We start from the raw sequence: 23,960 nt of genomic DNA on the forward strand, positions 1-23,960 counted from the left end.
CTCATCCTTTCCTTCAAAGACCTCCCATGGCCTCACTCACTTACCTTTTTTTCCATAACCCTATTGTAGCTGTACAACCATCTCCTACATCTCCAAATTACTTTGTCCTTTCAGCTTGCTGCCTCTTATGCCTCAAACTGCTTCTCAGAAAACCTTCCTAATGTTGCCCCCTCCTCTTGTCTCTCACACCGTCCAAAATTATGCCTTCCAAAAAAAACCTGAGAGAAGCTGGGAAAAGTACAGAGGGCAACCAAGATTATTAGGGGGTTGAAGCACCTTCCCTATGAGGAAAGGCTGAAGAGCCTGGGATTTTTCAGTTTAGAAAAAAGATGACTAAGGGGGGGGGGCATGATAGAGGTTTATAAAATAATGCATGGGATGGAGAGAGTTAACAAAGAGAAATTTTTCTTCCTCTCCCAAAATACTAGAATTTGAGGGCATCCAATGAAGCTGATGGACAACAGATTTGGGATTGGCAAAAGGAAATACTTCTTTATTGCAGAGAGTGATTATATTGTGGATTTTGCTACCAAAGATGTAGTGATGGCCACAGGAATAAAAAGTTTTAAAGGAGGATTAAATAATTCATGGAGGATAGGTCTGTCAGTGGCTCTCAGCCATGGTGACTAAAGGGAACCTCCACGTTCAGAGGCACTAAACCTCTGAATCGTATAGCCAGGAGGCAACATCAGAGGAAGATCTTGGCCTCTATAGATATCCTGTTGTTGGTTCTCCAGAGGAACTGGTTGGCCACTGTGAGATGGGATGTGGGACTAGATGGGCCACTGGTTTGATCCAGCAGGGCTCTTCCTGTGTTCGAAATCTCTTAGTTTTTTTCTGCTACTGAAACAAAATGTAAGTGCAAATAACAGAAATGAGAGCATATTCTTCTGTTTTACCCCAACATCCAGCTTCCTCCTCTTTGTTGTGTCCTTCATCTTGAAATTTTAGACTGAAAGCTCCCTAGGGCAAGAATTGTCTTCCTGCATCACTCTGAAAAGTGCTACAGACATCTATGGCACTAAATTAATTCATTTGCTATCTTCCAATTTTAAGTGCATTGGATGCCCATTTGATTACTTACATTATTATGTTCTACTTTTAACCTGTAAAACTACTACGATCCTGGGTCCAGTCTCTCTCTCCACATCAAATACTTAGAAACAAAATACTTATTTAAAGTGCTAATAAAATTCCTGAAATTACTTGAGAAGGTTCAAATAAACATTTCTTGATAAACTGTATGCAACCTTACTTTAAAATTTCTTCAATAGTCCTGAAGATGGCTGGATGACTAGATGGGGTTGGACTAGATGACCCTGGAGGCCCCTTCCAACTCTATGATTCTATGATCATCTCTACTGAGATCAACTAGAGAAGACTTGCTCTGGATCCAGCCTCAGAGAGTTGTCATTGAGGGGTGAAGCACAGAACATCCTCTGCTGTAGCCTGGTTCAGTGGCTTTCCTTTACCCAATGAAGTTGATCAATTCTTAACACTGTTAGCTTTTAACAACTGGCTGCAGCCCTCTAAATCACAACACTTTTAAAATATTCTGGTTCTTAAGTCATTCCTTAGCTTCTATTTTTATTGTTAGGACTTGAGTGTTTAACTTGTAAAACTGCTTTGAGTGTATCCAAAAACAAGCCGGGGGCTAGAAGAAATCACAGAGAGAGGGTAGAACGCAAATCCCACCCCAAAACATTCCTCCTTCAGGATTATTTAAACTCCTGAAGAGGCTACGTCCGCATCACCACTACCTACAGCTTCCTTTCCTTTATCTGATTGATATTCAGCTTCGTTCAACATTCCATCCCTTCTGAAGCATTTTCAGTCTTTAAAGTTTTATATTTATTATTGTATATGTATGAAATGCTGTTAGCCGCCCTGAGCCTGCCTAGGCAGGGAGGGCGGGATACAAATAAAATTTTACTTACTTACTTACTTCCTTTATCAGGCTGTTTTTTTTTTAAAAAAAATTACGAAGCATTGACCTGGGGAGTCTTCCAAATGTGTAGAAATTGCTACCTTCGGTGGCTTAGCTTTGCTGCTTTTATCAACAGCATAGACCAGCCACATAGTCATACAAAATTTACAAAAATAAAAGAACTTAATGAATGGTTTGATTGAATGTATTTACTTGAACATAGAATAATTCCAGGATTTTAAGTAAGTTTCTTGAAAAGAGCCCATTTTACCATTGTCACATCTTACACCAAGTTTTTTGCCTTATATTACAGTATGACTGAGGTGAGCGTGTAGGTCTCTGGATGAGTGTTAATATTACGATATCTAAAAGATGGCAATAATGGGGCACTCTCAATCAATGGTCTCGGGTAGAAACAAAATACTTATTTAAAGTGCTAATAAAATTTCTGAATTACTTGAGAAAGTTCAAATAAACACTTCTTGATAAACTGTATGCAACCTTACTTAAAAATTTCTTCAATAGTCCTGAAGATGGCTGGATGACATGCAGCTTGGGGCTGTGAGGGAAAAAAGGAGAGATATTAATTTAGACAAAACTTGTATCTAACTCTTCAGTATAAAGAGAGACAGCAGCAGACCCCCCCCCCCCCCAAAATGGGTTTTGTTATCCAAGTATATTCAATTTACACACTCTAATCTCCATGCTGATGTTATTAATAATAAATTAGCTCTCCCCAGATTAGAAAATGAACCACTTCTGTCAATACTTGAAAATCATCCTATTATCTTTACACACTTATTCAGACTTTCACACATGGACAGAGAGAGATTAGAGGTTTTCACTGTTGCAACTCTCTCTGGATGTCAAGCCTTAAACTTGGTACTTTTCTTCTCCACTGACGTTCACTGTGCTAGATATTTACCACTATCAATGTGATTTAAGTAAATGTCACCCTGTACTGGATCTGTGATTCTCCAGTTCGTCACTCAATCAAAGAAGGGAATGAGGTTGGTCTGGCAGGACCTGTTGGGGGCAAATCCATGCTGACTTCCCCAAATCACCAAATTGTCCTTCTATTATTTTCTTGAAATCAAATGGTGATTGAAACTGTGGCTAAATTCTATTACCTCGCATCTATGAGGCAAGTAATGTATAATTGATAGACTGGGCCATGACTGTTTGAAGCGTCCCTTCTTTTTCTGTTATTAATATGGCTGTTGTTGTTATCTTTATTAATTCTTACTGTAAAACAGCTTTTCCTAATAACCAGTAGATACCTTCTCAAACCCATTATTGTGAATCCTATCCTCTGCTGCCAACAAGAACAGCTCCCTGCCCTCCTCTAAGTGTCAGCCATTCAAATACTTATAGAGAGCAATTATTTCCCCTCTCAACCTTCCTTTCTCCAGACTGAACACTCCTAAGTCCCTCAGCCTTTTCTCATACGGCTTGGTCTCCAGGTCCTTGATCATTCTCCCCCCAATCCATTGCACCTGCTCCATTCTGTACAAATTCTTTTTCAAGTGAGGCCTCCAGAACTGCACACAATATACCTTAAGCAGACTGGCCAATGCTGTATATAGCGAGACTATGACAGCTTGTGATTTGAATGTTTTGCCTCTGTTGATACACCCCAAGATTGCATTAGCCTTTTTTGTTGCTGCATCACACTGGATGCTCATATTTAACTTACAGTCCACCTGTATTCCAAGATCTTGTTCATACACACATACACACTGCTACCTAGAAGTCTATCCCCCCCATCCAGTATATGTGTTGCTCATTTCTGATACCTTGATGTAGAACTCAGCACTTATCATTAAATTGCACCTTGTTCACATCCCTCCACTTTTCCAGTTTGCTTAATCTCGTTTGAATTCTACTTATCTTCTGGTGTGTTCACTGCTTCTCCCAATTTGAGTGTCATCTGCAAATTTAATGAGTAGCTCCTCCATACCCTCATCCAGATCATTTCTAAAAATATTAGAACCGTGGCATCTCACTGGACACTTCACTCCATTCAGATGAAATGCTACTGACAACTACTCTTTTAATGCAGTTCTCCAACCAGTTCCCTACCCACCTAACTATCCTAAAGTCCAGTTCACGGTCCTCTAGTTTATCGATCAGAACATCATGAGGAACCCTGTCAAAGCTTTACTGAAATCCAGGTAAATGACATCAACAGCGTTCCCTTGATCCAGTAAGCTTGTCACTCAATCAAAGAAAGGAATGAGGCTGGTATGGCAGGATCTGTTGGGGACAAATCAATGCTGACTTCCCCAAATCATCAAGTTGTCCTTTAGATGCTTGCAGATTGATCCGTTTAAAATTTGCTCCAGTATCTTTCCTGGGAAAGAGGTCAGGCTGACAGGCCTGTAGTTTCCTGCGTCATCCCTCCTTCATTTTTTGAAAATTGGGATAACATCTGCTGTCCTTCAGTCTTGTGGCACATCTCCTTTCCTCCAAGAGGCCTGAGTTACTATATTGAGATAGTTACTATAACATATACACTAATTTATCTGTATGCTGTTAAGGGCACTTTCTTGTTGAAATAATTCACAACTATAAATGTAAACTTTTTAAAACAGTGTTTTCACAATGGAAACATTTGTTTCAGATAGCCAAGAGATGGGATGACTGGCAATAAAGGCAACGCCAATATTAGAGAAAACATCATCTTAAATTCTCAAAACACAGATTCAAGCAAAATGTCCTTGTTCTGATTGATAAAACACAGATTCTGCAATGAGGTTTTAAGAGGCATTGGATTAGAGTTTGCTGGATGCATTTTATGAATTTTTCAGAATAAGATAAAATTAGCAGACAGCCATTAATTAAATATCTTCTGATTTTTACTTATGTGCCATTCCCTTATTTGAAAGAATTACACATTCTCATTTTCATGTTCTACTCTAAGTTCTCAGCTTTTCGACATAAGGTCGCACTCAAGTTGTCATATTAAACATATGCCACCTAGTGTTCATGAGACTTCACAACAAACTCTTGCATAATTTGTGAAAATTGTATGAGCATTACCCTCAAAATTGGAGTAGCAGTCATTCTTCAGATTTCTAGATTTCACATCATTTGTACAAAGTAGAGTGTAGTGGTATTATTTTCAGGTAAAAAAGTCAATAACTTTATGCTTTTAAACATACCATGGAATTGTACTTATGAAACAATCACTAACACATTCCTAACACTGATCATGACCCTGCATTTGGGCCTTTATAAAAATTAATGTTATTAACAAAAAAATCAATAAAACCAACAATAAATCAGTGAGGTGTTGAATTTAAGCACAGAAAACTGATTCTATTTCCTGCCCAGCTGCAAGGTGCACTAGATACCCTTTAGCAAGTTCCCATCTCTTAAGGGTATGTGAGATAAAAATGCCACTGGAAGCTCTCCAGACAAAAGGTAGGGCACATGAACCTGCCTTATATGGAATCAGACCACTAGTCTATCAAAGTCAGTATTGTCTACTCAGACTGGTAGTGCTTCTCCAGGGTCTAAGGTAGAGATCTTTCACATCTTCTACTCCCTGATCCTTTTCATTTGCGATGCCAGAGATTGAACTGAGATCTTCAACATGTCAAACAGACGATCTGTCACTGAGCTGTGACCTCTCCCCAAATATACAAACATCGCACAAGTGAATTTTCTGGATCATGATCCTATTTAACTTTATAGTTTGCAGGTCCTGGAAAAAATAATAATTCTTACAGTCTTTTATCTTATTAATAGCAGGGCTTTTTTTAGCAGGAGCACAAAGGAACGCAGTTCCGGCTGGCTTGGTGTTAGGCCTAATATGCAAATGAGTTCCTGCTGGGCTTTTTTGGTAGAAAAAGCTTTACTTAATAAGACAACAGGTTGATTTACAAAGTTAGTTTCAGACTGTAAGAATTATGTTCATTTTTTCCCATTGTATAATATTTTATAAAAGGGCCTGCTACAATTTAGTCCCAAAGTCATATAGTAGGATTATACAGAATATATAACTTAGGCTTAAAAAGACATCATATGTTTAAAGGACTTTTAACAGAAGTCCTTTTAAACAATAGATAGAAAGATAAAATAGATTTTAACAGAAAATCTTTTGAGAAATACATAAGAATATAAGCAGAGCCTGCTTAATCAAACCATTGGTCCATCTGCTCCAGCATCCTGTTTCACACAGCAGCCAATCAGGTGCCCTAGAGAGGCAACAAATAGGGCACTGAGGCTAACACTTCTGCTGATGCTTCCTTTTTGCACTGGTACTGGGAGGTTAACTGACTCTGGATATAGGAGTTCCCTTTAGTCATCTCGGCTAATAGCCACTGAGGCACCTATTCTCCATGTAAATCTATCTAACACCCTCTCAACATCATTTACATTCTAGCCATCACTACCTTCAGCACTAGCAAATTCCATAGTTTAATTCTTTGTTTGGAGATTCTTGCAGGGGAGAACAGCTATAGTATACCCTTGACCGAAGAACAGTACATTCCTATCTAGGATGGTCGTCCTCTTCCATGGAGCGCGCAGCTTTGGGAGGGATGCACATGGAGCAGTGAGGGAGGAAGGGGACACACCCACCTAGCCAGCCAGATCAGTCAAATCAACCCTGGCAATCAATGGGGTGAAAATGTCGCAGCCAGATCGCCCTCACATCCACATTTGTACAGATGTGAGGGCAATCTTGCTGTGACCTCTGTCACCCCATTGATCACCATGGTTGATTTGGTCAAGGGTATATATTATTTGTTGAATAAAGTAGTATGTCATTTTGCCTGTCCTGAACCTGTTGTCCATCAATTTCACTGGGTGCCCGAGTTCAAGTATTATGGGGAAAAGAGAAAAGACTATATCAACTTTCTTCACCGCATGCAAAATTCTATAAACCTCTATCATATCTTCTCCTTAATTGTCTTTTTCCTAAATAGAAAAATCCCAGACTCATCCTTTTTCTCATAAGTTTCTCCAACCCTTTAATCATAATTCATTGCCCTCTTCTGTACTTTTTCCCATGCTGCAATATGTGTTTTGAGATATTCAATATACAGTGCAGTTGAATCTAGACCAAGAGAAACTATATGAAAAAATGACCCAATCTGCAAATTGGTCTCCATCTGTTTTAAACTACTCTATCCATTAAAAGTCTGACAGTTTATTTTTCTCTCTGATTCCTACCCCATCTTATTTGCTTTCTACCTTTTACAGAGTTAGGAGGGAAAGACACAGGGGACGATTCATGTTCCAGAAGGCTGCATACTGAACTCTCTGCCAATTTAGGAACACCACAGGTAGACAGTAGAGTTAACAATGGCTGAGTGCATCACCTTGCAAGATGTGGAGTGTTTCCGTATGAAAATAAAGATCCAGCTGTCATCAGCAGCTGCCATTACTGCAGCCAAAGTGTACTCATCACAGTTCCTCCAAATAGCATCCCTTCCCCCACTTTTCATCATTTGTGTTTTGTGCCTCCCCATTATACACACTCCACAAAAAAACTGGATTATCTTTGGGTTGGCACTTGCACCACTCTGGGAAAGAAGTTGCTGCTTGCTGTAGTGGACCATGTATGGGTCCTGCAAATACCTAAATATTAGAGAGTTTTAAGGAACTCAATACAAGCAAAAAAAATAATTACCAACCAATCAACCCACACACACACACGAGGGAACCCAAAAGGACTTGTGGGAGGCATCTCATTTCCCCCTACCCCACTATTTCCTCTTTCCTTCCCTGAATGGTCCCACAGTCTTCCCCTTTTTCCTGTTTCTTTCTCTTCTTCTCATCTAACAGCCAATCTTCATTTATCTGTCCCTTTATCCTCAGGTTTCCATCTTCCCCCAAGTAGCCTCTACCGAGGAAAACTATAGTCCAGTTGTGTGGCGCCAAACCACTAGGCCAGATTCACCTCAAGGACTTGTGGGGGGAGGCACCTCTCTTTCCCCTGCATCTCCTACACTATTTCCTCTTTCCCTCCTTCTGTCAACCTGTATATTCTCACCTCTTTCCCAGCCTCATTCTCACTTTCTCTGTCACTTACTAACCTACCTTTTATCTAACTCCCATCTTCACCTTTAGTTATTCTTTATCTACTTAATTTATACACCACCTTACCAAAACAACTTACATTACTCTCCTCTCCTTCCTTTTCTCCTCACAACAATCCTGTGAACTAGGTTAGGCTGAAAGTATATGACTGGCCCCAAATCACCCGGTGAGTTTCCACAGCAAGATTTGAATCTGGGTCTCCCGTACCCTACTCTGAAGCTGTAACTGCTACACCACAATTGCTTTCATAGGGTGGCTGCTAGTGAAAAGTAACAAGCAGCCATGCCTAGGTAAGTCATGCAAGTCAGGTGGTAACAAGTCACCTCATGGTTGTTGTCCAGGTCCATAACTAGGAATTTTTAAGTCAGTGTGCATTTAAATTCCTTGGGGGAGACACCAGCTAATTTAATTAAAGTTAATTTAATTAACTCAGAGAGACTTAGTTAGCTCACCCTAACAGTATAGGCCAAAGCTATTTTGGCTTGCAAAAACTACTGTGCATGGCATGAAGCGTAGATGAAGTGAAATGTCTGGTGATTTTGCTACTTATGCATTGTTTCTCTTTACTTCTCCAGGCTGTTGGTGTATGCTGTACACACATCATTCTAAAAAAGACTGCTGTCTATATAAACCATGGGGATGGGAAAGGAAGGGGAGGTAGCAGTTTAAAGCTGCAATTTATGCATGCCAACTTGCAAGCAAGACCCATAATGGAAAGTTACTGCCCAGTAGGTACATATTAAAATTGGGCTCCAGCTGAACCTTAACTCTAGACTTCACAAACAACACCAAAAGCTTCCCTCTTTTTAAAAGGTTGATTGTTCTCCCCCTCCATTAGAACTATCCGGCCTTCCAAAAGAAAAAAAAGGAATATGACAATGAAGGTATGGGTGGGGAAGTTGGTAGCATATTTACAAGTGCATATTTACAAGTGAAGTACACAAATGTACTTCAGGCCTGTTTCTCCCAAAACCACTGGCACAAAGGTGGTCTAGAAAAAGACAAAAAATCAGAAGAAAAGGCTGAAGACCAACAGCAAGCATCCAACACTTTATGTTAAGCCAGGAAAGTGATTCTTGAATCCAATTTTTCAAGCAGTATGGAGAAGACAGAAGAGCTCAGGTGAACATAAAAAGTTCTACTAAGTAGATATGCAGAATCCTGGCAAATACATTTTTAAAGAAAACAAACAAAAAAACCCCCTCAAATCCAAAGCTGAGACCAGAATGCATTCCAAGTGCTTTTTCTCAGCTGGGATCTACCAAGAGAGTGAACTGAAAGCCCATCTCAGCAGATATAATCTCCATGTGTGGGCCTGGACCCTTACTTTCACAAACTATTAGGCAAAGAGTTTCCATGCTGCTGTGAACTGCAGAAGCATCACCCATTACCATTCCTGAAAAAAATCAGTCACAGTGGAGAAATGAATTTAGCAGAATGCTTTTGTACTCATGATGTCATCATTGTGGTGATACTTGTGGCTAAGCATCGCTGCAAATGTGTCTGTATCATTTACAAAACCTGGGAACTGCTTGATGACAACCTCTGGAACAGCAATTCCCTCTCCTTCTCCCTTGCCCCAAGCAGTTCATACGACATATTTGCACAATTATTTCAGTAAAGTGAATATATACAACTATATTTTAAGAACACACTTTTAACCATCTGGAAAAAGGACTAATGTTACCAACTCTTGAGAGACAAAATAATATTTATAGAGGTCATTTCACTACGAGCAACCTGTATAACACTTATCTTTTGTTTTTATACTTCCTAGTTACTATAGAATTTCCATTACCAATTTCATTTTGTCCCAAGGGATGGAAACATAAGTAACAGCACACCACATAAACTAGAAGTTACCAGACCATCACACTTTAATTACGTTTGGAGCCTTAATATAACAGTGTTGGATATCATATTTCTTCCATAATAAAGCACAGCAGTCTTCCACCACCAGGACTTAAGTATAAAGCTGCTGCTTTTTATAATGCTCAGCATTGCATACTAAAAAGATTGAAAAATAGCATCATGCTAGACAATTAAAAGTGCTAATGAAGATATATTCAAGATAACATGACTACAATAATCAGTTACTTTCACAGTTGCTTTTTCATATGACACTGCTTTAATTGAAATGAAGGGCTAAACTGTTGAATTTTGTTAGTTTTCATAGTGCCATGGTTCTTCAGATAAATGATAAAATCCAAGTTATTCAAAGCCTCCCTTCTCTTACATAGCAGTTTTTTAACTACAGACTGCACAAGACATGTACCTGTGAAAAACCTGGTATAAAAGCATAAGGAAATAGGGAAATGCCTTCAACATTAATAGAAGTAAAGTAGTTCTCCCTACTGTGAGATGGAAAGGGCAGAAAAGATGCTAGTTAGCCAAGAGCATTTTAATAGGAAAGATTACAGATACTTGTTATTTTTCCTCAATTTTTTGTTTGTTTCTTGATGGAGGGGGGCAGAAGAGGAGGAGAGAAAGGCATGTGCAAGTCCTAAGAAACAGCAAACTCTAATTTCCAAGCTACCTGTTCCTTTTAATTTTTAGCTGGGCACTCCTATTCTTAGGCATTGAGCTCTTGGCATGATTATTTCTTTTAGCCCAGTAGGATGGAAAATAGCTTGGAAGCCATTTTTTACATTTTTTACAGTTCTTAACGTATCATGTTAGATAAATGTTAGAATAGTGAAGGCAGTCTCCATTAGAGAAAAGTCATAATGTTTGTATGCAATTTACCACTGCATGCACATCCCAATTAAAGCTACTATTAATGCTGCTCATTCTCCACTATCTTAAATTAATATTAAATTCATACACTGTGTATTTGAGAAACACGTAAGAGGCCTTCAGTGCAACCAAGACGGCAAACTCATACTGGCTCATCTACCATGCTCACCAATAGAGTACTTTTTATCAGATGTATCATTTCTTCCACTGAACTTGATTGACCAAAAATTAAACTTTCAAAATTCTGTAACAAAGCTTTCTCCAGACTAGGAAGATGACGAAGCCACAGCTGCACCACAGCAGATTCAGACAAGGAAATCTTTTTTCTGTATTAAAAAAAAAGGGGGGGGGGGGTAATCTTCCATCACAACTCAAAAATCAATAATCAACTCAGTCAAATTTGAAGATAATTAAAGCCAGAGACTGAAGCTATCAATGGATATCTTTCCACAAGCCTAAAAAAATTACCCACATTTGTAGAAAACCATAAAATCTAAAAAAGCAAAACAAAATAAAATTGAAGGGGGAGGGGCGGTTAAAAACCCCAAAACAATACATTTATTTAGTCATACAAATGTCCCAGAATTAGTTTTCAGATTTTAAGACAATCATCTAAATTACACAGTTTAGGAGTTCCACATTTACAATCTTGTTATGTCACCTCTCCGTTAAGAAATTTAGTAATGTTACTAAACTCAAATTTCTCCATGGACTGTATGCAGATAGAACAGAGTTATATAAATCCTCATGTAATTTCTGATATAATATGAACAGACATTCTGACAAGCCTATTGAGCAGAATATTTTTTTAAAACATCTAATAGATATCACTAAAAATGGGGGCATGATAGAACAAATTAGGTTGGAAAAATACTGAAAACTACAATCCCATTGTTTCAGTATTTGTAATTGCAAAGTCTAATTCATAGTCATATCAAAAAAGGACTTATGAGATCTCTTACTTACTTTGAACACCTTATCAAGCAAGATTTGGATAATTATAAAAACTCAATTTCTAAGATTTACAAAATACTGTTATTGGAAGTAAAGCCAGTAAAATATGCATATCAAAATTCCTGGCATACAGACTGTGGAACTTCACTCACATCGTCACAATGGAATAGTATATGGCAGTCCCCTGCATTTCAATCCAATATAATTAATATCAAGATTCTATCAATTAAACTTTTGACACGGTATTTGTCACCACTAAAATTACATTTTATTAAAGCATTTAATCAGCCTAATTATAGCAGGAAATTGGGCACTTTTAAGCATTGTTGGTGGGAATGTCCTGTAACAGCTTCCTTCTGGGACAATATCATTACTCAGATTGATTTAATTACTGATACAAGATCCCCAGATTCTCATCGTTGATACTTTTAAATGCCTGGGAAGAATGGGACACTCCCCCAGATTTGGAAAAATTTAATAGCAATTTTACTAGTAGTGGCTAAATCTTTAATAGCTTCAAATTGGAAAAATAAATTTCATCCATGTAATTACAGTAGTATGGGAAAATCTGTGATCGTCTTGCAATGGATGATATCTGACAGAATCTCTATAATGGAAGCATTTAATTTCCATTCTACATTCCTGGAGAAATAGCTGCCTTTTTCAGAATTTACATTAGAAGAGAGATCACCTGAATCCACTATTCAATGCTGTTTTAGTTTTATAACTTTATTTTAATAACTAGCAGTAAAGCCCATTGTAGAAAGAAATACAACGGACCTTAGAAAAATATTGGAGGAAGGGTGATGAATGTGTAGGTGACAGGAAGGAAGATAGAACGAAAGAAAAAGAAAGACACTGAAAGAATGAGAGAAAGAATGGTAGGGAAAAGATGGGGAGAAAGGAGTGCGAGAAAGAAAAATGAAAGGAAGGTAGACAAGCAGAATGAAATAAAAAGACAGAAAGACAGAGATACACAAAAAGAATGAGAGAAAGTACAGAAGGGAGAGGTAAAAGAAGATGGGGAGAAAGGAACGAGAGAAAGAAAAATGAGAAGAGTCCACATTCCCTGGCTCGGAGGCACAGCTGCAAGCGGAAAGCCTGCCAGACTCACTCCCGCAGGTAGCTCAGCTGAGGGAACGACTCTGTCGGGACTTAGTGACCCGTCGCAGAGATGCATGCCTGTGGGGAAGACAATCACTGAGTCCTCAATTCTGACAGGAGCTTTGCCATGTGCTAATTCAAACATCGCCAGAGGCCCTTTTAGCCTCCTGCTTGGATGACCTCACATCCACCTTGGTGCTTGCTCCTGATTGGATTCCTCAGATTTTTGAGTCTTGGCACCAGACGACCTCGCTGTCTGACCCCCGACTTGACTACCTGTCTGACCCCCGACTTGACACCCCTGGCTCAACCTCGGACCGGACTTGGACTTTGCTTCCCAACCACACCCAACCCGTGACAAAAGATAGGGAGACAGAAAAATGATAGGAAGACAGAGAGGCAGGCAGGCAGCCATTAGAAGCCTCCCTTTCACCCCCTCCCACTTGCAGACAGGGGGGAGTGAAAGGGAGCCTTCAAATGGCTCCCTGCCTCTTAAAGCAAGCAGCAGACAGGCAGACCCGCTCTCCTGGTGGCTGTAAGAGGCAGGGAGCCATTGTAAGCCTCCCTTTCGTTCTCTCCCATTTGCAGGCAGTGGGAAAGCAAAAGGGAGTCCATTCCATCTTATGGAGCCACAGGACAGAGTGGACTCCGTAGTATCTTATGGGCCCATAGGACAGAATGGACTCCATTGTATTCTATAAGCCCATAGGACACAATGGAGTCCATTCCATCCTATGGGCCCATAGGATACAATGGAGTCCATTCTGTCCAATGGGCTCATAGTACAGAATGGACTCCAATCTGTCCAATGAGCCCATAGGACAGACTGGAGTCCAATGTGTCCTATGAACCCATAGGACAGAATAGAGCCCATTCTGTCATGAGTCCACTGTAGCCTAATTTGTCTGGAAAGAGTGAATAGTATTTGCAGGTGGAAAGGGGGCTTGATACATTGTATAGTGTCAGTCTGTTTATCTGCTGCTGTTGAACTGGCTCCTCCCTGCTGTGAATGAACATTCTTCTGTGTCAGTTGAAGAGAAGTAACTGCTACTGTTTGTTTCATGAACATGTCTCTCACAGTTTACTGTTTGCTTCATGGCTACATTGTTTGGTGGGGAGGAGGAGACAGGCTGTCCCAGACTTCCTACAACAGGCCCTTATGAGAGGCAGTAGTGAACAGTAAGCCCCCTGGAGAACCTGTCAGCAGAGAACTGTCTCCCTCAGAGATCAGTGGCCATCTGGTAGGGTTCTCACCTGACGAGACTGGCGGTGGGTAGGGGACAGCAGAATCAGTCAATGACATGTCAGACACTGAGTGCAAGCCAATTCTGTGTAGCCCACATCCAACCAATGAAAATCCTCTATTTTAAAAACCCAAAACAGTAAAAGGAGCATCTGTAGCTTTAAGAAACAGATGTCCTCAGTTATGCAATCATAAATGCCTTAGCTATAGGATCCACCAAGTGAACAGAGGAGGTGGGATGTGACGAAACAAGGGTATAGGAGCGAGGAGGAAACAAAGGCAGGGGGAATGGGACGCTTCCTTCCCTGAAGTTCCCTGTGGGTCCTCGCTTGTCAGTAGCAAGTAACCGGTTTTGGCACCAGTGACTCATACAAGTGCTGAGTGAGTCTTACTTCAGATAGTAGCAAGTGACCCAGTAGCTGCTGCCAGGCCTGGCCTGATAAGTTCTCCCTCAAAGGTTAAAACCGTCCTGGCTCCTTCCCCTGCCTGAATCTAAGGCTAGAATACAATTGGAGTTGTCTACCAATGGCCATTGAGGGTATTCATTTCTTAAAGCTACAAACACTTTTATCATTTGGGGGGTTTTTAGGTGCCTCAATATTGTTTTGTTTTTAGATTTCAGATATTTCTACAAACTTGGGGCTTTTCTCTGGTTTGTAGAAAGATCTGTCTTCTCTTTTCATGGTCCCAGTCTCTGGATTTAAAGTATCCATAGAGATGGCCATGTTGAGTCCTTGAGTCTCAATGTCTTAGGCAAACTACAAATGAAATAAATAATAGCAGCTGAATTAAATATAATCTTGGTTAAGGGAAAAATTAGTATATTCTGAGCTACTTACTGTAAAATGGCTTCATTCACAGCTTCTAAAAACTCACAATGTAGAACTTCTTTTGATCCATCTCCATGATAGTTAAGAAGGGCTTCCAGCAGTGGTGTTATTTCAGGCAGATTAATAAGTGGCACACAGAGAAGGGACACAGATCTTACTCGCAAAGAAATACTGGAAAAATAAAATATAGCTTACTTGGGGTGAAGGGGCAATATTTTTTATTTTTCTAAAATCATTCTGTTCTTAGGCACAGATAAATATCAAACAATATATGGATTTGAGGAAATATTAAAAATAGAATTATTATCAGTTACAGATATCGGCCCCTTTCAGCTATACAATAAGGATATAAGCATACTTACTCTAACAAAAAGGAACAATTTGCTTTATATATTCTGGGTGCTCAAGAGAACATTATAGATATATTATCCATGCAAAAGGCTGCAGAAAAGGCACTTTCCCTAGCCCACTTGCCCTGAATTCATCTGTTCCTTTTCGCAGCTGAGATGTGGGAAAGGGAAAGAAAAATCTGCAAGCCTGCAAACTGCATTTTTTAAGCAGAAGCCAACTATACATGACACTAATTGATTCCAGTCAGGGCTGGCTCACCCACTTGGCAAACTAGGCGGTTGCCTAGGACGCCAGCAGTGCGGGGGCGCTGAATTCAGCCTTCTCCCCCTTCCCCCTAGGCAAACTCCTCGTTTGCCCGCTCCTCAGCCACTTCCTCCCTCCCTTCCCCACCCCAGGTCACTTTCAATGCCCGGAAGGGCGGTCGAGCACCGCACTCCCAGGTGATCTAAAGCCCCGCCCCCCGCCAATCAGCTGTTCGGTGGGTAAAACCCCACGGTGCTCACTGTGTGTGAGCGCCGGGGCAGGCCAGCAGCAGCGTGAAGGAACCACATCCTGAAAGGGCATTGCTGCTGCTCCCTCCTCCCCACTTCTTCCCACCCAGGAAGTTGGGAGGAGGGAGCAGAAGTGGTGCCCTTTCAGAATGCAGTTCCTTCCGCTGCTGCTGGCCTGCCCTGGCGCTCACAAACAGTGAGGGCTGCAGGGTTTTACCCATCAATCAGCTGATCCCAGCCAGGTCTGCTTGTGGTGGCAAGAGGCTTCCCCACTGCATGCAGATCCTGGAGCCAGCTTCTCCTGAGCCCTCAGCTTGAGTATACTAAAGAGCTAGAAACTGAGTGTTGATGGGACTGCTAATAGTTGCAACCCAGGTGACTGGCAGAGCCATACACCTGCATCTCTCTACCAAGGCATTCTGATCTCACCTATCCCCTGGTCAAGTCAGCTGTTACCAACCCTACCACCAGTCAGATCAGGAACTACCCCAGCACCCTAAGAAAGAAGGGAGGCAGTGCTGCCCCTCCAGCTGGGTCATGGGGCTGCTTCGAGGTCAATGACCAAGTTGATGAGTGCCACTCCCTGCCATCATGCCTCAGCCAGAAGATGCCCAGGCAGACAAAGGTAATCCTTCTCCTATTAGGTGGGTCTCAAGGCTGCTTTTTTTTAAAAAGAGGGTTCAGATAAAATCAGAAGTTTGTTTATATAGTTTTTCTTAAAAGGGGGAGAAGTATTATATTTCAGGGCATCTTCCTTTGAGAAAAAAATACCTACCTTTGTTGACTATTAAATCTATTAAACCAGTTTCTGCTGAGTTCTCTCACTAGTGATGAGATGACCTGTTAAACAAAGTCAATGACATAGTAAAAATATGGGCACGGAAGAGAAATTAGGATTAGGGATGGGCACAAACCGAAACATGAATTGTGGCTGGTGAGCAAATGGAGTCAGTGCATGTTTCGTGAATCTCCAGTTTGCGAAACGTACCTCCAACAAACCATCCATGAACAATCATGGGGAAAGCAAGAGAAGGCAGCTTGAACTGCCTTCCCGCCCTGGATCGGCTTCTACAGGCACTCTACAGCTGTGGGGTACCACCTGTGGAAGATGATCCAGCGAGAGGAGGCAGTTCAAGCTGCCTTCCCTCTGAGTCCCAGCTGAGCCCTCAGGGAGACCTCTCCCCATAAGATCAGCTGTTTTGCGGGCTCTGCTAGGCTGACAGTTGATACTGGGTAGCCCAGCAGAGCCCCAGCTGTGGGGAGACCTCTCCTCACAGGATCAGGTGTTTCGTGGGCTCTGCAGGCTGGTTTTGACCAGGCAATCTAACAAAGCCCTAGCTGAGTCCTCAGGGAGACCCCTCTCCAGTCTTTCTTCCCTTTCTTGCTGGCCTGCAAGGGCTGGCTGGGAAAAGGAAGAGAGATTGGGAGAGAAATCTCTCCATTGTACCTATAGGCCCATAGGACACAATGAAGGCCCATAGGGCACAATGAAGTGCTGCAGCATGACTCCAGAGAAGGGGTTTAAACTTTAAACCCTTTCTCTCTTGAGTCCATAGGGTACAATGGAAAGATCATGGGCTGCAGAAGAGAAGGGGTGGCATTTAAATTCCTCCCCTGCCCTCCCATAGCCATGCCAAACTAATTTGGGGAACACGGTAGTTTGATTGGTTTGAGGCTTGTTCAGTTTGTGTAATCAAATGAACCACTATTTTCCTGATTCATGCAATCCCTAATTAGGATACTAATATCTTCCCTTTATTTCCAAGTGGATTAGATAATCTATAGAATTTTGAAGCACACAGTTTTGACAATAAACCTTGGACAAAAAACAACAGGTTGACCCCAATCAACCACAAGTGTTCTTGGGGAAAGATCTTTGCCATTTTACCCTTCACACAGCAGCCTCATGCCCAAAGCCACACCTGGGTTTGGGGATCTTCAGGAACAATGTGGGATGCCAATATATAAAGAAGGGGGAAATAAGCAAAAATTACACCTCCTTATGCTTACTGTGAGAAGTGTATTTTTGCTTTGGAGGTTCGAACTGAGCATCTTGAGTTTTTAAAAGGGTTTCTTCCTTTTGGCACAGTACAGAGGGGGAGTCAAATGCTCACTAGCCTCACCCACCAAAACTTTAGAAATACAAATGGTAGGCCTGACTGGGTAATATGAAATGATCAAGCCACACATGAACACCCTCCAGCGAAACAGACGACATCTAGCAGGGAACAGAGTTTTGGAGGTAGAAACCCCTAAAGAAGTCTTTTCCCAGAGACTTCAGAAAAAGCGCCTCTGGCCAGTGGGAGGTAAAAGAGAGGTGAGAGAACTCCTCGGCAGGAGGAAAAGGGCCTCTTTGGGGCTGGTTCCATCAACGCAGACTGAACTCTCTGCTAGAGGTAGCCATTGCCATGTGCAGGACTGCAGAGTTAAGCAGAGGCTCCATAGTAAGGGAAAACCTTTAGAACTGTAACCTTTTAAGATAAAGAGCGTGCATTACAGTAACATCTGCTAGGGCATGCACAGAAGGAAGGACAGTGGAAATGCACTTTACATTTTTCTTTTAGATCCTTTGCTCAGTCTGTTATTGTGCTGAGAGTATAAGTTTAGGCATTTTCTTTTTAATAAATGCTTTATGATAACTTTTTAAGCTGGTAGGGATTCTCAGTGTCACACTAAACCTACATTTTTCTGGGCATGATAATTTTAAAGGGGCATCAGGAAGAGAGAGAGGGGCAGTTAGTTGGTAAGTGGCTGCACCCCCAACGGCATACAAGACAGCAAGCTGTTCCTGTAGTAACCAGATGTTAAGCACAAGGCGAGACCTTAGAACAGCAATGCAGTGAAGCTTGGAGTCCAGGTCATCTCAGGGGGCAATTTCTACAAAGATCAGGTGGGGGGGGTAGTTGAAATGAGAGAGGAACAGAAAACCCCCTCTAGTTGTTGGGAAGCCAGGTGAGTGGCATATGCCAAACCTTGGATGGCCATAGGTTCCCAAACAGAGGGCAAGACAGAACAGGGCTTGCAGGTCACAGTGGGACTGTTCTGCCACACTTACATAAGCTCTTCTGCAAGCTGAACAAGAATTCAAGCAATACAGTGGTGTATTTTCTCGCAATTCCCCCTTCTTGATCCAATGCCTCATCCCACCCAATTCCCAGAAACAACTTTTTAGGAGTCCTAGGGGACAAACTCAATCCACTCACCATTGATTGCAACCAACTCGTTCTCTCTGAATCCAGATTGAGTCAAATAAAAAAATAACATTTAAAAGTTTCTGAAAACTGTAATTTTATTCAAATTAAAACAAAAGCATCACTTTTTAGAAGTACATTTTAATCAGCAGTTCAAAGCACAATTGAAAAGTACAATTATATGTTGTTTGAAGCAATTTTGTCCTGATATGCTTTGGCAACTGAGAGTACAGCAATGTATGGAAGGAGTGGAGGCAACTCATACCACCAACTGCAGAACTGGAGTTTGTTTGTAGACTGTTATATTGTTTTTAGATTGCATATTGTTTTATTATATGTATCTGATTTTAACCTTGTATTACTGGCTGTTGTTACCCGCTCAGAGCTCATTTGGGAAAAGGAGGGCTATAAATCGAAAATAATAAATAAGAATAAATAAATAAATAGCGATCTAACAATAAACAGTAATTTTTGATTACATTGTAAGTACTCTCACAAATCCTCAAAAAGTACCTGTATTAGATCAGAGCAATATGTACATCTATTTAAATGTAATGAATTATTCATTTAAATGCAAGTTCACTAAGAAATCTTTACCCTGGTTTACATTTACATTTTAATTTTTATTATTTAACACATCTTTCTTAGCACTACTAGATGATTTAAAATGTTACAATTATCTTTACCAATAATTGTATATAGTATTTTAATTTTTAAAACACTAATATTTGAAAGCACAGCTTCTCCCTTGTTGACTACAGCTGCCAATATAAACCACACATATGCAAGCAGGTCTGAATGTAGGCATTTTATCTTCCAACACAAAATAAAAATAAAGCTATGGTATAGTTCAGAAGTCCACAAATTTCAGCTGATTTTGGCAACTGGTAGCTTGCCATAATTTGTGGGTTGCCACCAAGTCTATGTCACACGCAGTGGGTGTGAGAGAGGGCTTCATTTGTAATTTAGTGATGCACTTTGGAAACATTCTGAATGCCTCACAAGTCCAGCAAAACATCAGAGAGGACCCTACTTCTGCCCCAAGCGTAAATTCAACCAACAGACGGGATCTATAGTTCATATTGCACTTCAGAGGCCTCCTGTTATGAACCACCCTGGTTTCACAGGATGAATCCTCATCGAAAGAACAGGACAACTTGGTCCAAGGAGGATTCCTCAGGGCTGTCCTGAAGAAACACTTCAGAAGCACCAGGACTGCCCTCTGAGCTAGAAAGTCTTTCAAACCAGGAAGGCCCAGCATGCACCTGCCCACTACTTGCCACAGTATCTGGCATGCTCCCAGGAGCAGAAAGGTAGAGAACAAGGGCCAAAGTCTGGACCAGGTACAGGAGTGTGTGCTTCGCAGCCTTGGCAGCCCTCTGCAGAGGAAGTGCCAGGAAGTCTTTACAGGATCTGGGCCACATGAGTAGAGGAACTGACTCAGCTTATGGAGAGGAGCCTAATGTTGAACCCAGTATCACCTGTGTGGAAATGCCCTATATAAGTCTGCAGCAATGCTAAGACCATTGTGTGATCAATTTGTCATCAGTCTTGCAGACTATTCCATCTACTACCTCGTTGTTAACTATTGGTACTTCATTGCCCAAGGACTTTGCCCTTGCAATGTGTTACCTGACCCTGGACTTTGACTATGGACAATGATCTAGAACCACTAATGTGGTTACCTTGCTGTCACAGGGACTTGTCTCTTGCCCAGTGAGCAGGACACCTCCTGAAAACTGAACTACATTTTATATAGCAAGCAGGTAGGTCCTTGTTTGTCTGGAATGCTGACAGTCCTTCTAGAAGCTGACCCTAGAGAGGCAGGAAAATCTTTAGAAGTATGGGATACAACTAAATTCATTCATTTCTCAAGTGCAGTGCTAAGTTAGAAATTTACCTGAACTCTCACCCAAATTACTCTTTCAAGAAATGCAGATAGATGAAGTGCCTCTGTAGTCACAGCATCAAGTCAGAGATGACAGAAAAGTTGCCAACAAAATATTTGTAGCCACCATAGCAAGTAACATTTTGGATCCTTGATATAACCCATTGTTCTTACAGGCCATAGCCAGTTGTATTAATTACTTACATTTTCAAGAAGTTTAATGTAGTAATCTACAGATGTCAACCCAAGAGTTGCAATGAAGTTGTTAATATTGCTGTCATGATGTCCCAATCCAGAAAATGACAGGAGATGGCACAATAAGATCTTAAAGAAAATCAATGAGGAACAATTTCTGGTTAGATTTCTATCACTGGCTCCCAAAACAACTTCTATTGTTTTCATAGACATAGTTTTAGATGCATCAGGTAAACAGATTTGTTGACAATTATGTATAAATTTAAGTCCAATTTTACACCTGTACCCATTATTGCCCTAACATTATGGGACCAGCAGGAACAGCAGACCTTGACTTGATGATAAGTAACACTGAGGATCTGATGCAAATGATGAACCGCTTGGCATCAGTGACCCCACTTGATGACAAAATCCTAAACTGTAGGAGTGTGTTAGGAGTATCGGGTACCCTCAGAAAACTTATGTATTGAAAAATTGCAATATGTCATGGATCAGCCAAGACTCACTGAGGACTTCTCAGGAGAAGAGGAGCCAGGTGCAGTCAGCAGAAGCCAGCAAGCAGGAAGAGGAACTGAAGGCTGGTCAGGATTCACAGCCAACAGCTGGTGTACAACCATGGACACCAAGTCATGACTTGACTAGTCCCAAGTCAACAGGTGAAACTAAGTTGATATAACAGGAGCCTATAAGATAAAAGTTTAAGGGGAAGAGCTTTCTTAGCAGGAAACAACAATCCTAGGTAGTGAATGTTCTCAGTTTCTCATGGGATCTTACACAGGTCTTGCTCAGGCCTTTCCAGTTGCTGTATTCCATCTGGATTCTTCAATCTCTCCTGCTTCCATGAGACCACCAGTTCCTATAACAACCTGCAGTCTTCATTTATATAAAACATTTTATGCCATCTTTCCACCCAGTTTATGGTCCCCAAGGCAGTGAACAATCAAAAACATTTTTAAAAACCTTTTGAAATATAGTATAAAAAACATTAAAACCAACAATTTAAAAAACACGTACAGAACTAAAATATATACACAATGAACACACGGCATAATGTCAATCTGCCCACATGTTCTTCTGTCCCAGAGCTCTTCAATTTGATCTTTAACATTTTAAGTCTGAAAGACACTGCACGTTTTACAACCCATAGTTAGTACAGTAGTGAGAGTTTAAAAATTAGCTGTTGTTTCTAATATATGAAGTGGTACATTTTGATGCAACAAAATAAAACTTGACTACACAATTTATTCATATCTGTTTTCAGAATAATTCAGTCTAAACATTTATAAGTATTCTTACAGCCTACAGAGCATTTGAGTAATGGTTCAGGAACAAAAATATACCCAGTGCTGATATGCAGCAGAATAGATCAATAAAGAATTTATAAAAAAGCTACATAAATATAAAATGAAAAGTATCATCCCAATTCTTATTTCCAATATTTTCTTTGTGGAGCAATGCTTTCATAGCCCTGACTTCAATTTACAGAAAGCTGTTATATTGCCATCTAGTGGCCCATATGCTAAAACTGAGAGAAGGAATAAATGTTTTGCATTTTGAAAGCAATTGATATCTTGGTGAGAATTCCCAACATAAGGGAAAAAGAAATAAAGTAACAGCAGCTCATCTATCTACATGATTTATTTAGAATGCCCATCATCCATTTCCTGTAATTACCCTAGAAATTCAAGTTGGCTTTAAGGCTCTCTCTCTCCACCCCCCCCCCCCTTTCCTCTTCCTCTCCCCCTCTCTTTCTTTCTTTCCCTCTCCCCCTCCCCCTCTGTCTCTCTGGTCGTTTTCGCACTCACCTTCCGCCGGCGCGACCCCCCTCTTCACCGCGCAGGATCTGCGCGGATTTCGCACTAAACGCTGAGGAGCAGCCAGAAAAGCCGGAAGCTCCCATCGCAAAAGCCGCGCAAACGCCAAACTGCTTTTTGGCGGTTTCAGTTTGAGCGGCTTTTGCGCCAGGAGCTTCCGGCTTTTCTGGCGGCTCCGCAGCGTTTAGTGCAAAATCCGCGCAGATCCTGCGCGGTGAAGAGGGGGGTCGCGCCGGCGGAAGGTGAGTACGAAAACGACCTCTGTGTCTCTCTCGCCAGATTCAAGATTTCAGAGATGGTTCTTTTCAGCTATAACCCAATAAACAGGCTACTCTGTGTTCCAGTGTCCGGCAGTAGTCTCCAGTGGCCATGACTCAGCTATTGGCTTGAAGGCTGACAAAGTCCTGAACCAAGAATAGGACTGCCAGGTCCTTGGCTTTTGCCAGTGGAGGATGGGAGGGAGCTTTTTAGGAGTAGAGGACAAGGCAACATTGCCACATGCAAATCCCCAATGTGATGACATCACACAGAAGGGACATCATCACACTAGCAATACTCTGGTATTCTGGGCAAAACTCTATGGTTACCATAGATTTTTGCCCAAATACCAATGTGTTGCCACACAACACCCTCAGTGTGATGACATCACTTCTGCATGATGTCATTATATTGGGGATACCAGGATATGGCTCTTGGGGGCAAGGCTTCCCCTGCCAGGTGGCAGGCAGGAGCCTGCGAAATTGGGAGGTCCCCCACTCCCACCTGGGGGCTGGCAACCCTAACCCAGAAGCATGGTTAGCTAACATCAGACAATTTTGAACTTCACCAACACACAGCAGGCTGTGGGTCACAGTCATCAGAGTTCTCCCTACAGGAATTATGCCCGTTAAACATTGTTGGTTGCATCACAGGTGCCAAGAGCCCAAAGAAAAGAGGAAAAACTCTATACAAATGTCTAAATGATGTACATAGAAACAATTACATTAATAAAAGAGACAGAGACCTTTAAAGAAAATACTAGTGTGTGATGGTAGACTCTCAGAGAAATCCAGAAATACTGTAGCAGCAGATGAAAAAGAAACTGGAAGGCATGACACCTCCCCCTTGGATATGCACAGTGTAAAATGCACATCTGAAATAAAAATCTTGAAGCACTTCCTAAAGATTCTGAGGATATTGTTTTGA

General features: G+C 41.2%; 1 protein-coding gene across 3 annotated transcripts in view; it reads right to left on the minus strand.

Annotated features, from left to right (window-relative positions):
• Positions 1-23,960, minus strand: part of FANCC (FA complementation group C) — a 141,195-nt gene that overhangs the window by 40,022 nt on the left and 77,213 nt on the right. For all 3 annotated transcript variants that reach the window (XM_060235454.1, XM_060235455.1, XM_060235453.1), the window contains exons 5-9: positions 20,971-21,090; positions 16,463-16,527; positions 14,855-15,016; positions 10,884-11,040; positions 2,434-2,486 (exon numbers count right to left, since the gene is read on the minus strand). In XM_060235454.1, coding sequence (XP_060091437.1) covers positions 2,434-2,486; positions 10,884-11,040; positions 14,855-15,016; positions 16,463-16,527; positions 20,971-21,090 — 557 coding nt within the window. The remainder of the gene's footprint in view (positions 1-2,433; positions 2,487-10,883; positions 11,041-14,854; positions 15,017-16,462; positions 16,528-20,970; positions 21,091-23,960) is intronic.

This window comes from Heteronotia binoei, chromosome 4 (genome assembly GCF_032191835.1).
Source record: "Heteronotia binoei isolate CCM8104 ecotype False Entrance Well chromosome 4, APGP_CSIRO_Hbin_v1, whole genome shotgun sequence".
Classification (NCBI taxonomy): domain Eukaryota; kingdom Metazoa; phylum Chordata; class Lepidosauria; order Squamata; family Gekkonidae; genus Heteronotia; species Heteronotia binoei.